General features: G+C 39.7%; 2 protein-coding genes across 3 annotated transcripts; one reads left to right on the forward strand and one right to left on the reverse strand.

Moving 5' to 3' along the window:
- Nucleotides 1–43: 43 nt before the first annotated feature.
- Nucleotides 44–7,777, reverse strand: ccndbp1 (cyclin D-type binding-protein 1). Of its 2 annotated transcripts, none has more exons than XM_056750465.1 (11): nt 7,602–7,777; nt 7,098–7,157; nt 6,935–7,014; nt 6,772–6,853; nt 6,455–6,551; nt 6,257–6,330; nt 5,746–5,822; nt 1,402–1,655; nt 1,238–1,298; nt 699–745; nt 44–438 (listed from the first exon to the last, which is right to left on the reverse strand). In XM_056750465.1, the coding sequence occupies exons 1-11, from the start codon at nt 7,687–7,689 to the stop codon at nt 327–329; spliced, it is 1,032 nt and encodes a 343-aa protein (XP_056606443.1). In that variant the 5' UTR covers nt 7,690–7,777; the 3' UTR covers nt 44–326. The 2 variants fall into 2 exon arrangements, with proteins under 2 accessions (XP_056606443.1, XP_056606444.1); XM_056750466.1 differs by having other exon boundaries at nt 7,094–7,157; nt 7,602–7,761.
- A 2,950-nt stretch (nt 7,778–10,727) lies between these two features.
- pck1 (phosphoenolpyruvate carboxykinase 1 (soluble)) lies at nt 10,728–14,424 on the forward strand. Its single transcript, XM_056751554.1, has 9 exons — nt 10,728–11,003; nt 11,493–11,779; nt 11,881–12,065; nt 12,141–12,344; nt 12,424–12,611; nt 12,707–12,869; nt 12,953–13,177; nt 13,256–13,483; nt 13,568–14,424. The coding sequence occupies exons 2-9, from the start codon at nt 11,556–11,558 to the stop codon at nt 14,023–14,025; spliced, it is 1,875 nt and encodes a 624-aa protein (XP_056607532.1). The 5' UTR covers nt 10,728–11,003; nt 11,493–11,555; the 3' UTR covers nt 14,026–14,424.
- Nucleotides 14,425–18,157: the final 3,733 nt, after the last annotated feature.

Here is an 18,157-nt window from a genome sequence, read left to right on the forward strand (position 1 = left end):
TTGAAAACTGTGTGGTATTAGAGGCTCTCAAACAACCAGCATGACAGGTGGAGGTGTTTTAATAGTTTATATAAATTACGTAACATGAAAAACATTATATATATCCAAAATATACTGAATTGCTTTAGAGGGCAAACAAATAATATTGTGAATGTCATTGGACATAAATCATAACATGATATTTTTAAAGGAAAGGATTTTCCTTTGTCAGGTAACCTCTCTGAAGATTCAACAGAAGAGCATCTCAGATATTAAATTAATCAAAATGTCCTTTTTCACATCGATGGAGCGTTCACACACCGTCACAAAAGTCAGTCTTCAGGACGCTATGAGTTCGAGTCAAGCAGCAGTGATTGTACTTTCTCCAGGTTGTGATTGACAGCCCCGTCCAGAAACTCCACCCATGAAACATCAGGCTCCAGACAAACATGACTCGTCCTGACAGGAGATCAAAAGAGAATAAATGATGCACAAGGTTAAACAAACAGTGAGGCACAAACAAATACGATTACTAAAGGAGACGTTACTGAGAGGGTGTGATGTGTAATAAGGTATGCGTTAAACACAGGAGCATAGATGACATGTCCCAACACAAACTGAACAAGCCATTCTATTAAACGTTTCAATCTACTTTTCATCTCGTGATCTCTGAACTAAACCCTCTTAATCCACTCTAGTGATCTATCTAGTGTTCTCACCTACTGATCTCCAGCACCTTCTTCAGCACAAATGCCAGTTTACAAACCTATGATGACAAAACAAATGCATTAATTTTGTTAGTTTCAACATAAATTGAACTAACGGAAAGTAATGCAAACAAAAATAATTCTTATGTTAAATGCTTAAATTAGTCAAATGTATACAGTATAAAAACATGATTAAAGCACAAATAGAATCACATATATTATCTGTTCGTTTTAACAGATGTTTGGATGTTAAAAGATTAACAGAACAGAGGTGTATCTGAACTTTTAACTGTGTCAGTCATTCTGGGGTGCGTCCACACATGAACTCTGAATGATTTTGGGATTGTTTCATGGAATGCTGAGCACCTGCATTTAATCATTTTATCCAAAGCGACACTGAGGCTTATTACGCATGACAAATTGACAGACACACCTAAAATGAGACACGAACTGAAACACGGGAGACTGTCATTTCAGGTGAGTTCGCCTGAACACGTCCCACATACGTCAGGTGCAGTTGTGTGATTATGAAACGATCTGTGAGCACTTACATTCTCGTCCACCGCTGAGCTGTCCACAGGTGGGTATAGAGAGAGAGTGAGGTCATCGATGCTATAAACAAACACAAAACAACCCATCATTAGCTGTACTCTCGTTCAATAAGCAGAAAGGGTGCGTGCCACCTACACAACAATCCTTTTAAAGACAAACCCACCTGGGACTGACGTCTTTGGCTACATCGGCGAGATCGTCTAACTGCGCAATATTCTCCTCCGTCTCCACTCGTCCGTTGTTTCGGACCGCAGAGGAGAGTTTGCGCAGACATGCACCGGATGCTTTCATAAGACCCTGACACTGACGGATGAGCTCGCGGTCTGACTGCGACCAGTATGTGTCCTGGTTACCGCGGACGTCCATGTCATCATCGTCTAAGATGTCTCCAAACGGGTCCTGACTCTCAGCCAGAGCCTTCAGAGAGAAAATAAGAAACAGAACTTTATGTCATATTAATTGCCCACATTGATAAAGAACACGTGAACAATTATCATATTAATATTAGATTTTTTAGATTCAACTTTATTGTCATTACACATATACAGGTACAGTGTAACGAAATGTAGTTTAGGTCTAACCAGAAGTGCAATTAGCAAGTGCAGATATACAGTGTGAATAAATACAGAATACAATATTAGGAAAATAATTTACGTTGGGCATGTACTATGAAAATATGACAATCGGTATGTACTATGAACAATATATACAGAAGGCTATATACTGTGAACATTAATGTACAGGAGGTTATGAACAGATAACAATATAGACTATACAATAGTGCAAGTGACTTGAGTGTGCATTAGTTACAGACATTAGCTATTAAAGTTACAGTGCAGTAGATGAGTTAATGTGGTTATTAAAGGTACGGTGCAATACATGAGTAGATGCAGATATACAGTTACAGTGCAGTAGATGAGTTAATGCAGTTATTAAAGTTACAGTGCAGTAGATGAGTTAATGTGGTTATTAAAGGTACGGTGCAATACATGAGTAGATGCAGATATACAGTCACAGTGCAGTAGATGAGTTAATGCAGTTATTGAAGTTATAGTGCAATAGATGAGTAGATGCAGTTTGTTATGCGATAGATGCAATAATGCAATAGATGAGTTACAGTGCAGTAGGTGAGTTAGTGCAGTTATTAAAGTTACAGTGCAGTAGATGAGTTAATGCAGTTATTAAGGTTACAGTGAAGTAGATGAGTTAATGCAGTTATGAAAGTTACAGTGCAGTAGATGAGTTAATGCAGTTATGAGAGTAGTCCATTAGTGCAAATGAGCATTCAGTGTAATGTTCCTGGTGTGCAAGTGAGCAGTATAGAGTGCAAATGATGCGTGTAAACAGTCCGGTAGAGCAGATACATGAAGTACTGGTGTGTACAGTTCCGTCATGAATGGCAGCCCTGTAGTGCAATGTAAACATTATAATAGCAGCATTAAGTTAAAGTTATGAGAGGTAGTGAAATCAGTGGGGAGCAGAGTTCAATAATGAAACAGCTCTGGGAAAAAAGCTGTTTCCTAGTCTGCTGGTTCTTGCCCGGAGGCACCTGAAGCGCCTACCGGAAGGCAGGAGAGTAAACAGTCTATGAGCGGGGTGAGAGGAGTCCTTGAGAATGCTGCGAGCTCGACGCAGACAGCGTTTATTCTGGATGTCCTCAATGGAAGGGAGTGTAGTTCCTGTGATGCGCTGGGCTGTTTTCACCACCCGCTGCAGTGCCTTGCGCTCAGCAACAGAACAGTTCCCGTACCAGACTGTGACACAGTTGGTCAGGATGCTCTCTATCGTGCAGCGATAGAAGTTCACCAGGATAGTTGAAGACAGTTGGTTCTTCTTCAGTGTCCTCAGAAAGAAGAGACGCTGGTGAGCCTTCTTGACCAGGCATGAGGTGTTGGTGGTCCAGGACAGGTCCTCCGAAATGTGGGTCCCCAGGAACTTAAAACTGGAAACACGTTCAACAGCCGTCCCGTTAATGTGGATGGGGTCGTGTGTGCCTCCTTTCGCCTTCCTGAAGTCCACGATGATCTCCTTTGTCTTTGAAGTGTTAAGGAGCAGGTTGTTGTTTGAGCACCATGTGGCCAGGTGCCGTACCTCCTCCCTGTAAGCAGTCTCATCGTTGTTGCTGATGAGACCAATCACTGTTGTATCGTCTGCAAACTTGATGAGGGAGTTAGATCCATTCACAGGCCTGCAGTCGAGTGTGAAAAGGGAGTAGAGAAAGGGGCTCAGTACGCAGCCCTGTGGTACACCAGTGTTGAGGGTGGTTGTGGTGGAGCAGATGTTGCCTAGCCTAACAAGCTGAGGCCTGTTCGTCAGGAAATCCATAATCCAGTTGCAGGTTGTATTGTTAATGCCTAGGTTTCCAAGTTTGATGATTAGCTTGGAAGGGATTACGGTATTGAATGCAGAGCTGAAGTCTACAAACAGCATGCGTGCATAAGTGTCCTTATTGTCCAGGTGTGTGAGCACGGAGTGCAGCGCCATGGACACTGCATCATCTGTGCTCCTATTGCTACGGTAGGCAAATTGGTATGGGTCCAGTGTGGATGGTAGAGAGTCTTTTAGGTGTGACAGGACCAGCCGCTCAAAGCACTTCATTACAATGGGTGTGAGTGCTACAGGGTGGTAGTCGTTCAGGCATGTCGGGCTGGAATGTTTTGGAATGGGCACAATGGAGGTGGATTTGAAACATGCTGGAACCACTGCTTGGGCGAGGGACAGGTTGAAGATGTCCGTGAAGACCCCAGCGAGCTGCTCCGCACATGCCCGGAGTACGCGACCAGGGATGCCGTCAGGGCCAGCAGCCTTGCGCGCATTTATCCGGCTTAGTTCAGTGAAAACATCTGTGGAATTTACTGTGATGATTGGGTGGTCGGTGGAAGGTGTGAGCCTGGTGGCGGGTTCCTTATTGTCTCTCTCAAAGCGTGCATAAAAGTCATTAAGCTCGTTCAGAAAGGCAGCATCTGTGGTTATGGGGATGGAGTGGTTGGGTTTATAGTCACTAATGGCCTGGATGCCCTGCCACATGCGTCGAGGGTCAGAATTGGTAAAATGCTCCTCTAGCTTCAACTTGTAGCAGTGCTTGGCCTTTTTGATGCCCCTCTTCAGATTTGCCCTGGAAGTACTATAGGCCTGTGCATCACCTGATCTGAAGGCGGTGTTGCGTGCTTTCAACAGGAGGCGCACTTCCTTGTTCATCCATGGCTTCTGATTAGGGTATATGGTGATCTGCTTTTGAGTTGTGACACTATCAATAGTGGTATTGATGTAGTCCAATACAGAGGAGGTGTAGCTGTCTATATCCGTGTGAGAGCCACTGGTGGCCTGAGAAGCAAACATACTCCAGTCTGTGTGTAGAAACCTTTCCTGGAGTGTGAAGTCTGCCCCCGCAGGCCACACCTTGATGGTCTTCATTGATGGCTTCACACGATTAATGAGAGGTGAATACTTGGGGGTGAGGAACAAAGAAAGGTGATCAGATTGACCCAGGTGGGGGAGGGGGGTTGCGGTGTAAGCTTCAGCCATGTTTGTATAGACATGGTCTAAAGTTTTGTTTCCTCTTGTGTGGCAGGAAACATGCTGATGAAATTTAGGGAGCACTGTCTTTAAGTTAGAGTGATTAAAATCTCCCGCAACAATAAATGCAGCCTCCGGGTGAGCAGTCTGTTGTTTACTGATGGCTGCATGAAGTTCTTTCATAGCAAGCTTGGCATCAGCATCCGGTGGAATATAAACTGCCGTTATAATGGTTGAAGTGAATTCCCGTGGCAGATAAAACGGTCTACATTTAACCATGAGAAACTCAAGGTTAGCCGAACAGTGTCTCCCGACAATAACAGAGTTCGTGCACCAAGCTTTATTGACATAAATGCACAGTCCACCTCCTCTTGTCTTACCGGATTCCTCTGCCGTTCTATCCGCGCGGTGTGTGTTGTAGCCCGCTAACTCAATAGCGTTGTCCGGTATGCCGCTGTGTAGCCATGTTTCCGTGAAGATTATGACATTGCAGTTCAAAAGTCTTTTGTTGTTGATGATGCGGAGTCGAATCTCATCCATTTTGTTCACTAATGATCGTACATTAGCAAGGAAAATGCTGGGTAAAGAGAGCCGGTGTGGTGTTAGCTGTAGCTTAGCTCTTAGCCCTCCGCGTTTTCCCCGCCTCTGTTTACGATCTCGACGCCGCCGGCGAGCACTTCCGCCGGGCCGTGTGGGGTGCGTAGCATCGGAGGTTTTGACGATCTCAGGGACGAGTTGAATGTTGCTGATATAACTTCCGGGAATGCGCAAACCGATATCCAAAAGCTCATGCCGGGTGTACGTTGTGAATGCACAACTGTTCTTAACGAACAGGCCCGAGATGAGCAAGAAAAACACTATATAATTGCTAAAACTGGAGAGACGCTGAGCCTCGCGATGTTCACGCGCCGCCATCTTGGTCTATTAGCTGCTAATGCTAATGACTATGAATTTTGATTAAGAAGAAAGCATATTTTAGATGACACCAAACCTGCTCCATCTCTTCCAGGGCATCTTTTACCAAACCAACATTTGACGTCAAGACCGCCAACACAGCGGCGCGGTTATCTGTGAAGAAGGACCAATCAAATACACCTGATGATGACAGCTGTACAAAAAAAAAACTGAGCAATATAATCAGATTTGAATTAGTTATGATTCAGTTGGACTGCTTAAAGGGAAAGTTCACCCCATAAATGTTAATTATTCATTTAATCACATTCTTGTCAATTCAAATCCATCTGACTTTCTTTTTTTCGCACAAAAGAAGATATTTGAATTAAGGGAGTTTGTAACCGTACAGCGCCGGCACCCATTCACTTCTATTGTGTCAACACAAAACCAGTGTGAAATCAATGGGTGCCAGCTACCGACATTCTTCAAAATATCTTATTTTGTGTTTTGCAGAAAAAAGAAAGTCACACAGGTTTAAAATGACTTAAGAGTGAGTACATGATGACATTCATTTTTGGGTGAACTTACACCTCAATAACTTTTCTCACCTTTCGGGAGCTGATTAAACTGGTCACAGGCAGCCCACACTCCTCCAGTGGAGGTCAGCTGATCCTGAGACAAACTTGTGAAACAATAGATAAGTTGATCAGATCAGACAGTAAATACACTCTTTAATAAATTTGCTGTAGTGCACGTGACAAAAAAACACAAACAATAGAACGATGTTGGAATAAGAGCTCCAACACCTTTGTAAAGGAGAAGAGAGAATAACATCCAGCAGCTGAACCAGACCCTCGAAAACCTCTGCGGTCGCATCTCTAACTGCCCTCCGCAATGTAATTCCTGCCGAAAAAACAAGACTATAAAACATGATTTCTCAACAGCCCGAAAGCTGAGATCACACAGACTGTTGACAGCAGGGTCATGATAAGGCTTTTGTAATAGACATATTACCCAATGGCATGACATGTACAACTTAAAAGACTGTCTGAGAAAGAAAATGACCGTCTTGAAACAAGGCAAGAGCGCATCATAACATGGTGTACAGTTTATCTTGTGGTACCTTGGCTCTTCGGTAACCAGAAGTAAACTGTGGACAACGCCAGCATGCTCTTCCGAAAAGAGTCTGCCAGTTTTGTACATTCCTGAAACGAGAAGAAACGTCCGATGAGATCAAATGTCAATCACATCTGTAGGTGGTAGAGACTGAGGTTTGGTTGATGCACCTGCTCTGAGGGCACTGGAGGTCTCGAGAACATTAAACTGAGTTTTGTCGCTTCTTGAGATGTTGTCTTGACAGCTTGATCTGCGAGATGAGAGGACATTTGTGAATAATATTGTGAATGTTTGGGGCAGATCTGGCTGAAACAGACGATTAAACACACCAACCCAAAGTCTCCCAGAAGTTTGACAAGCTGAACGTGCCGCTGCATTCGTTTGATTCTCCATCTGTAAGCACAGAAATACTAGAATGACAAAAACGCTGGAAAAATGCACACAGGATTGAATATGTGTGTGACGTCATCCGCATAAACAGCAGCAAGTGTAAGAGTGACGTAATGTGTCTAAACAACAATAAGAATGAGTGATTTAATGTTTATAGATAACACACAACCAACACGTTTACGATGCAACTCAACTACATTTTACATCGCTTACATAACTTTAAAATCGATTCATATTTGTAAATATCACGAGGAAACAAGCAACGTAAATAGCAGCTTTGAAGAAAATTACTTAGTGAGTTTTACTGGATGTATGTCGTATAATTTATTGTTTGTGTCCATTAATTTAAAAAGATTTACTGTATGTGTATTGTAGTTTCGATCAGAGTTTAGCCGTTAGCCGTCGACACAAACACGCGTGTCGTGTCGTGAGATAAACTCTTCATACCTCTCACACGATCTCTGGTGGATTTCACACAGTTAAACAGATTCCGTAGCGGTACCAAAACATCTGGACTGGAGTTATCAGCGCTCATGACTCGGTTCGGTCACGGTTCTGTCACATAAACACTCGGAACGAACCTGCGGCGGAACGAACCTGCGGCGGAACTCACTGTGTGACTGTTTCGACGACGGAAGGATTTTGTGGTGACTTCCGGTAGACTTTTTTCAATTATTTTATGATAAAATGAATAATGTCATATCTAATAAACATATAAATAACAAAATCAAACAAAAATAATAGAAGATAAATTAAATATTGATGAATAATAACATTTAAAAAAATGATAATCTTAATTTTTAAACTACGTGAAAGGTAAAAACCGACACATTTAGTATTTCATAAAAATTACTTAATTTAAAACATGCAATTGCAGTTTTTACACTTGTGTTTTTAGTTACACGTTTTATAGCTTCAGCAACAAATAAAGCTTATTGTAGTGATGTGGACAGCAGGTGGCGCTCGAGAACTACAAAATAAATGATTGACGTTGGTGAACATAATCAATACACAAAATACACACGTTTGTAATTTTATAAGAACAGAATTACGTTTTCATGTGGGGCATGACTCAAATAAGTATATTAAATGTCACCGATAAAGGCCATTGCAGTGCAAAAAATATATATATTACCACAGTGTTCCAAGAAGTACTTTGATGTAAATAAATACAATTATTAATCATGAGGTATTATGGTTTGCAGGTGCAATTGTATTATGGCATCACAATTTGAAATGTTTACAAAAAAACCTCTTTATTAGTCTTTATTCATACGTATGCTAATTCAAACATTGAATCTTTAAAATGAACAATTCATTTTTACATATATTTGTGTAAACGATTTCAAGACACTCTGGAATTGAGCAATAAGTAGACCATTGTGAACTCTCATAAAGATGCATACATTTGAATTGCATAACAATTCAATAGATTGAACTTGTTCTTTTAGCCTATGTAAGCAGTATGTTTATTCACAAACATAATGATAATTCTGTTACTGGTTGGTAACTCAGAGGCAGTTTTTTTTCCATGCGTCTGTAACATCTTACTCTTGTCCTTTAAACTTGTCCTATAGCTTTACATTCACTCACTATCACGTCATTATACATCAACAACACACAGAAGTTCAAAGACCAGCACATCTTATACTTGGCAAATAATTACCCAGAAAGCAGGGGTAATCATCATGTTGTTTATGTTCCAACATAACACAGAGTATCCATTCATAACCGTTACAATGGTTATCTTCTGTTTCTCTGTCTGTCATAAACTCACAATTCACAAGACGTCCTGAATGAAGTGCAGCTGATAGCTGCAGCATATGTAATATATTACACACCTGGCACTGAGTGTTTATGAATCTCTGGAAAATCACTTTATTTCTTCATTTGATAAAGTAAAGTTTCAAGCTCAAATGTTTTGCATTGTCCTTTACTTTAGGATAAATTAAAAACACATTTCATGAATGATTGTTTGGCATTTGTTTGGGTTTACTGTATTATAAATATTACTGGAGCACACAAATTTATGAATTTACTATTTAAAACGTTCTCTCACGTTAGTCATTTAAAAATTCCATAGCTTAAAGTCAAGACATGATACCACTGTGAATATCCAATGGAGTCTTAACAACTGAGTGAAAAGATTCTATACAACATGACAAGCAAGCAACATTAACATAAAGCTAAACTTCCCCTCTTGCTTTAATGGAAAGTTGCTTACCCAAACCCGTGGATCCATGTTCTCCAGCAGGATCTGCAAAAGTTCAGAAGAGCATCATGGGTTTCAAAGGGAGAATGTCTGACTTTTTTATTACAAAGCAGTTGAGATGCTCAATATCACAAAGTTCCACAACAGCAAAGTGCAGGATCTGAAATATGAATTTCTCATTTTTGTCTTATTTACAGTAAAAATTAATTTACACTTGTTTAAAAAAAACATACATGCATTTTGGTCTCCAACCATTGCTTACAATTTGGGAGACAGTTACATGAAGGATGAGATTACACTTGGAAAAGCTAGGAAAAAGCAGAAACGTAAAACTTTCTCAAAAAGATGTTTTACAATAGACAGCTGTTCATTAACTTGAATTATCACACCTTATCAGATGTTATTGAGCAGTTGTTAAACTCATCCGGTTGTTATGTTTTCTGTGTTTTGTGTTCAGTGAGGCATGTACATTAAGGGGCTTTAGCAAAACAAGTACAAGTCCTTTGATAAGGGTGTCACGCCTCCTCAATATTTGAGTTTGTTTTTGACATGTATGTTCCTCCAAAGATTTTATTAGGTTGTCTTGTTTTTAAAGGCCAGTCATGTAGTGAAAATTATGCACAATCTACTTTTTAAAATGACAAATAATTCCAGTGTGCATTACACGTTGTCAACTTATTCTTCATGCAATCAAAGTTCGCATTGTTGTAACTGTACCGTAAAAAACTTCATGTCAATGACATTTTAAAATGGACTGATATCAGAAGGCCAACTTGTTCTTTTGATAATCCGAACATTTAAATCACTTTCTTGGATGGTAACAGAACGACAACGACAATATAAAAAGGAATAATAGAGACAATGAGTATTTAAAAGTCATTTTAATATAGTTTTGTAAAATATACTTTAATGTAACGTTTCAAACATGTACTCTGTAGAAGTAGGCAACAAATAAAGTTAACAGAGTTTAGATGTACAAAAAAAAAACATGTCTGCTAAAATAAAGACAAAGTTTTTGAAATCAAGAAAATTAAGGAATAGGAAAGAAAAACGTTAATACATAATAATTAGCCTCTATTCTGTTCAAAGTCCTCACTCAAAACTTTACATAACGATCTAAAGAAAAAAAATGGATTTATCAGTGTGACATTAATGAAGTAACAAATTATATTAATTACAAAAAATATTTTTAAATTGAAAGCGCAGGAAGCAAGTGCAGCAGCTGCTGAGTCAGCCTGAGGCGAGCCTCCAGTTCAGCTACCAATCAGAGTGCGGAGATCCGACTGCTCATGACGTAACACGATGACGCTTCGCCGGGAGTTGTCGCGTCACGGCCGTGTGTGTAACAGGTCAGTTCTCTTCGGCTCAGGTTCACATGGGTGCTCTACTCGGGTGATGCAATGATTGTCAGAAGATACGGCGTGTTTTTGACTTTTGTCTCCTGTCGTGTGTGTTTTATGGCCTAGTAGTTTGGCACGTACGAGTGTGTGTGTGTGTGTGTGTTACCCCTCCTCCAGAGCTGTGGGGTATTTATACCACTAACTGTCCCACACAATGTACAGAACATTCATGAGCTTCCCCATCCATACAGACTGATGAAGAACTGTTAGAACAACTCTTTCTACAACACCACTAAGGTAAAACTTTTCATAAAACTTATTTTAAGCAAATGTCTTTTAAAAGGGAGCTTTTTAAATATTATTTATATTAGTTCTTTATTATAGATTAGATTAGATTCAACTTTATTGTCATTACACATATACAAGTACAGTGTAACGAAATGTAGTATACATAGTTATATATTTTTTTTAATACAACTTCATATATCTTTGTTAATCTTTTCTAGATTTATTTTAATTTGAATAAAAAAACAAGCAGTGTAATCTTATGAGGCAAATAAAAAGTGACAAATGTTACTGCGCTATTACTGTATTTTCAAAGCATTACCTTTGTAATAAATTGTTTTTATACGATTATAACATCGTTGTATTCTTTAAAATAAATTAGAATAATAAATACTCGAATATACAGTAGTATTATATACAGTAGAATTGGCCAACGCTGTACTTTTAAAGAGACATTTTATTAAACGCTTCCTGTTTGTTTCTTTTTTTTCGTTGCTATAGGACTCCCACGAGGACCCTTGAATTCTCTTAGTTTGCTGTGCATCATCAGCATCTCTCAGCATCATGCCTCCCCAGCAGCAGTCACGGAACCAGACTGGAACACGAGTGCTCCAGGGGGATTTGGCGTCTTTGAGCTCAGCCCTGAGAGAGTTCATTGAGAACAGCGTGAACCTGTGTCAGCCCGACGCCTTGCACATCTGTGATGGTTCTGAAGAGGAGAACCGGGCTATTCTCGCTCTGTTAGAAGAGCAGGGTGTCATTAAGAAACTGCCTAAATACAATAACTGGTATGATGGATGTTTAAATCGTGCTCAGTCATATAATTAGTTCTCTGTGAATTTAGAAGATCTAAATGTGTATTTACTGATCACCGGTGTTCACGTCACAGCTGGTTGGCTCGCACCGATCCTCGCGATGTGGCTCGTGTTGAGAGTAAGACGGTCATTGTGACTCCGGAGCAGCGAGACACGGTTCCGTCCCCCCGCGGATCTGGGGTCAGTCAGCTCGGACGCTGGATGTCTCAAGAAGAATGGGACAAAGCCATGAACCTCCGATTCCCTGGATGCATGAAAGGTGCGGGACCTTCACAAAAACATCAACCTGTACTGTGCACTTGACATATTCATCATAATCATGTTTATTTTGTAGGTCGTATCATGTACGTGATTCCCTTCAGCATGGGTCCGGTTGGATCTCCGTTGTCTAAGATCGGAGTGGAACTGACCGATTCTCCATACGTGGTGGCGAGCATGAGGATCATGACCAGAATGGGCAAATCTGTGTTGAGCGCTTTGGCGAGCGGAGAGTTTGTGAGATGCCTGCATTCGGTTGGCTGTCCTCTGCCTCTGAAGAGTAAGTCGACGGTCTAAATGGCTTTGGGTCTGTTCACACAAATGAAGAACAGCGAGTGATGTTCAACATTCTGTCATAGAGCCGCTGGTGAACAACTGGCCGTGTAATCCGGACCTGACGCTCATCGCTCACATCCCAGACCAGAGGAAGATCGTGTCATTCGGAAGTGGTTACGGAGGAAACTCACTGCTGGGAAAAAAGTGTTTCGCGCTTCGAATTGCCTCCCGCATCGCCAAAGAGGAAGGGTGGCTTGCCGAACACATGTTGGTGAGTGTGGGAAACCCAAAGCGTAGAAAGTTGAAAAGTAGAAAATTTACTCAAATAAAAACTAAATGGACTAAATGTTGATGCATTTTGGGCAGATTCTGGGCATCACCAACCCCGCTGGACAGAAGAAATACTTTGCAGCTGCGTTCCCGAGCGCCTGTGGAAAGACAAACCTTGCCATGTTGAAACCCTCTTTACCCGGATGGAAAGTGGAGTGTGTTGGAGATGATATTGCCTGGATGAAGTTTGACAAAGAAGGTGCAAACAAACAAATAATCGTTGAGTAGAAATATATGAAATGAGTTCAGTTGTGCTCATGCTCTCTCGTTGTGTATTTAAAGGAAATCTCAGAGCCATCAACCCGGAGAACGGATTCTTCGGTGTGGCTCCGGGAACCTCCACCAAAACCAATCCGAACGCCATGGAGACCATCGACCGAAACACCATCTTCACCAACGTGGCTGAGACCAGCGACGGTGGAGTTTACTGGGAAGGTATGGATGAGGATCTTCCAGAGGGAGTGACGCTGAAATCGTGGAAGAACGAACCATGGACGGCCGAGGATGGTTGGTAGCAGCGCTCGATCTCAATGTCGAAGCTCTTTACATATTCCATGTGTTTATATTGTCTCACATGTGTTTCAGGTGAACCGTGCGCTCATCCAAACTCTCGTTTCTGCGCCCCGGCTGGGCAGTGTCCCATCATCGACCCGCAGTGGGAGTCACCAGAGGGCGTTCCCATTGAAGCCATTATATTCGGGGGTCGCAGGCCGCAGGGCGTCCCGCTGGTGTACGAGGCATTCAGCTGGGCACATGGAGTGTTTGTAGGAGCCGCCATGAGATCGGAAGCCACGGCCGCTGCTGAGCACAAAGGTGAGATGAGAATTTTCAACTTCTGAATAATCACACAGATATTGTTTACAGAATCAAAAACTTTTTTTTTTGGCTTCCGTACAGGAAAGGTGATCATGCACGACCCCTTTGCCATGCGACCGTTCTTCGGCTACAACTTCGGTCGGTATCTCGCTCACTGGTTGAGCATGGAGAAACATCCCGACGCCAAATTACCCAGGATCTTTCACGTCAACTGGTTCCGGAAGAGCCAGTCCGGACGCTTCCTCTGGCCCGGGTACGGGGAGAACATTCGAGTACTGGAGTGGATGTTCCGGCGGATAAACGGAGAGGCAGGGGCGATGCCCACCGTGGTCGGGTACGTGCCCGCACACGACTCTCTGAACCTCAGCGGTCTGACGGAGGACGTGGATCTGCACCAGCTTTTCGATCTTTCACCGGAGTTCTGGACTCAGGAAGTTGAAGAAATCAAAACGTACTTTGACCGAGAGGTTAATGAAGATCTGCCCGAGGAGATGGAGAGACAGCTCGAGCTGCTGGCTCAGAGAGTGGGACACCTGTGAGAAACACACGAGAAATGAAACACTGGTTAAAGTGTTTACTTTATAGTTTGTTGAGAGGAATAGCTTATTAATTGTTGTTTTAGCCTTTATTTCATTCCAATCTTAAAATGTCTCATTGCTGTTATCCACAGAAGACGCAGAGTATATCTGATGTGTGCTCTTTAAAGAAGACTTATTTGTATTTATCATGATAATTTATTGATGTGTTATGTCCAACTCCATGTTTCACATTTATATTTACTTCCGAGTGACGAACTTTAAGCTATCGAAGGTTTTTATTCTGCTCATTCATGTGTGAGTGTAACCATTTCAGTTATCTGAAAGTTGTCATTTATTTTTATATTTCTACGACTTTTATGATGTCAATTGTAAAATATGAATAAAAGTTATTTAAGCGTATGTTGGGTGCATCTTCCTTTTAAAACATTTTAAATGGGTCGATGATCAATAAGACTTGAAATTCCTTTAATATTAGAAATTTAAGAATATAATATTTTTACTGATAGGCTAAGTCTCTGAATTAAAGTATGATTACAAATATAAATATGTTACTTTTGTCAAAAACTTGCATACATAGATCAGATCAAGAATCTCATACTTACTGGTCTTCAAGTCAAAGCACTGCTCAAAAAACACACGTTTTAAAACATTCTGCACAGTTGATTATAATGAAACACAATAGGAATAACTAAACAACATGTAAAATAATACACACTTATTTACTTAATTGCACACTGTAAAAAGCTCAGCTCAAAAATTTCTAGTGACTTGATGCTTGTTTACATCAATGTATCAGTTGCAAAAGTAAAAAAAAAGAACTTAATGTTTTAAGAGTACTGATTATTTTTACAGTGTGATAAAAAATAAGAAGCAATTAGTTTAATAAATATTAACAGATGTGAAGTCACACAAAGAATTATGGGAACATCAACATTTAATTTTAAGAAGAATTTTTCACTCTACATCTATAAAAATAAAATGTGACATTTTTAAAAGTACCATGTACCTCTCACCTTCTCATAGTCTGAAGAACTTATTTCCACTGCATAGGACCTTTTTAAAACAAAAGGGTTCTGTCATGGTTAAAGGTTCTCTATGGAAACATAAAGCCAGAAAAGCTTCTTCGATGGCACTTTTTAGCACCTGTATTTATTTTACAGTAAACATGTTTTATTGTACCACGTTTACATTATTTTACATCTAAATGACAAACGTGTTTACAGTGGAATAGAAAACATTCTCCCACAATACATGACTTTGCCTTCTATTTCCAGAATGATAAATGAACTATTTTTTAACATCTCTTCTTTGACTTAAAATGTGTGACAAAAGTTCAGATATTGTAAAACAATGCAAAATTAACAAGTTGTCCGACAACAATGTATTTTTTTAAGTGCAGTACACAGCATTAAGTCAATAAAGAGTATAGCACTATTTCACAGCTAACAACTATTCTGCTTTTAATGTTAAAGGGAACGTTCAGCCATAAAATAAATTCTGTCATGTTTTATTCAACCCCATGTCAGGTCAAATCTGTATAAGACTCTTTCTTCTGCGGAACACAAAAGAAGATATTTTGAGAAATATCTCAGAGGTTTTGTGTCTATACCATGGAAGTCAATGGGGTTCAATGTTGTTTGGTTACCAACGTTCTTCAAAATATCTTATTTGTGTTCTGCAAAATAAGTCAAAAGGTTTGTAATGGCACGAGGGCAATAAACAATAAAATAACATTCATTTTTCTGGTGAACTATCTCTTTAACAAATGGGATTTAGCATTACTGAATTACTGATTATCTCTTTATGATCATGGAACCTGTTCTGATCTGATCCGGTGCAGGCCGGCTGAATGTTGGTTGAAGCTCAACTCTGCAGGACACCGGCTGTCCGTCCCACACGATGTTGCATCACACCAAGGAAAGAAATGAAGTTCATTCATGTCAGTGAGTGACGCTGAACAAACTTGCGTAAACTCAGAAATATCTGTGATAATGCCACACTATCCTGCAACAGTGAAAATAAGGACTTCAAAGGTGAGCACTTATCAGTCCTGAGCAAAGCATGCTGGGTAAACGGGACACATTCTCTGGCCTGTTGGCCTCAAATAACGTCAGCGCACACTGTTCACACAAGCTAGTGACGCTGAAATTGTTCTCTTGCCAAACAGAGAGGACATCGAATTTGGACTGGGTCCATAATCAAGTCATAGAGAAGGAATATGCAATTGTGATATAATATATTAATGACTATAATAACTCATTATAACAGCTGAACTATAAAACATTCAAGATCTGAATTTAAAATAAATCATCATAGATAATCAACCTGTTTGATACAATATGTAAATACTAAACTGACTAAAATACATGTTTACAATCTCTCATAAGAACAAACACATCACAGATGAACGTTCAGTTTCTGCTGATGGAAATACCAACTTCAAGAGCAACAACAACATGTTTTTCTCACTCTTATCTGCCTGTGAGTTATGCATTTAACAGCTCTTTAGACATTAACTCACCCCTATGTCCAATACTCAGAGCTGTAGAGGAACAGACAATTAAACACATCCTCCTGTTTTCTGACCATTTTCTGCATTTACACGCATTTGGAATGGAAGTTTCTTGCATTCGGGGAACATTGAGCTTATCACACCTATAACTGTTAGACACTGATTTCCAAACACAAGTCAAAGTTCATGATTCCTGATATCTACTAGTTCAATCCACATGAGGTTAAACTTCATGACGTTTATAAGAAATGTGCACATTTTGTTTAAATTGCGCAGTGCACTAGGTGGTCCCCTCTTATTATTATTATAATCGTGAGTGAAAATAACATGCAAACATAAAATAATATTCAAATTTAAAGAAGTAATCCGAAAATGTCTATTTTTAATACATGATCGAATATGAGTATGAATAAAAATAAAATACATGATAAAATGCTGTTTAGGACTCGAACTTGCAAAGTATCGCGAGAGCGAGGCTTAAGGAACACACAGATTTGTGCTCTCGCGATAAATGAATGATGATGAATGACTTCCTCGCGGAAAAAGACATAAAACGGTTCGCCACGGGTTAAGCACACAGAATAATGTATAACCGACTGTTGTTTTGCTCCAAGATAATAACAGAAATATGTCAGTTTCTGTTAAGAACGTGTCAAAGGTTTAATATTTAGCTAATGTAACTTCGAGCACATTTATGACATCCAGAGCCCTTGAGGTGAGAGTGTTGCTCAAGAGTCCAGACAGAAATCAGTCATTCTGCACTTATCTACACTTCACTTAACTGGTTCAAACGAGACCTGTTTGGATTCACGTTACTAGAATAAAGTCCCACGTTACACCATCAAGGCCAGACAGCTGACAATCTAATCACTATCCATCTCTTTTTTTTAAATATTTAAATATGAAATATTATGCTTTGTGGGAATGATTCATCATTTAAAAATGAAAGTTTAGTTGGACAAAAGACTGAAAATAACTACAAAATGATTAAAAAATATTTTAGATTCGTTTACTACAATAGATAAGCGCAAGTTGAAACGGTTCTGTAGAAGTCATGAATCTGAGAGATGGAAATAAAAACTAACATTGGAACACAAGCTCATGATGGATGAATTAGATGAAAGTTCTCAGTAACCCCAAAATCAGACCGATCTGACCGTGACATGCAGTGTTGGGCAAGTAACTTTGAAAAAGTAATTAATTACTAGATACTAATTACATATTCAAATTACACTCTCCAAAAAGTGTTTAATAACTTATTACTAATTACTTTCTATATCCTATATCAACCTTAGTTAAATGATTCATGGATAGACACAAAACGACTTAATTCATTCAAATAAATCATATAAAACTACATAAAGTTCTATTATTAACTGACTTTACATTAATGCATGCATTAAAAGTAAGACTGAATTTTATTGTCAATTCCACTATTGTGTACATTACACATTTAGTTCAATTACTTCAGTGTATTGATCAATTGATCGTTGAGCTCCACCTGTTTGAATAAAATGTGCTATTGCTTTGATATGCTTGTTATAGATAAAATTTAGAACAATACAGCATCTAAAACAACAGCAGACTGACATCTACTGGAATAATTGGTGAACTCTTTAC

This window comes from Triplophysa dalaica, chromosome 6 (genome assembly GCF_015846415.1).
Source record: "Triplophysa dalaica isolate WHDGS20190420 chromosome 6, ASM1584641v1, whole genome shotgun sequence".
Taxonomy (NCBI): Eukaryota; Metazoa; Chordata; class Actinopteri; order Cypriniformes; family Nemacheilidae; genus Triplophysa; species Triplophysa dalaica.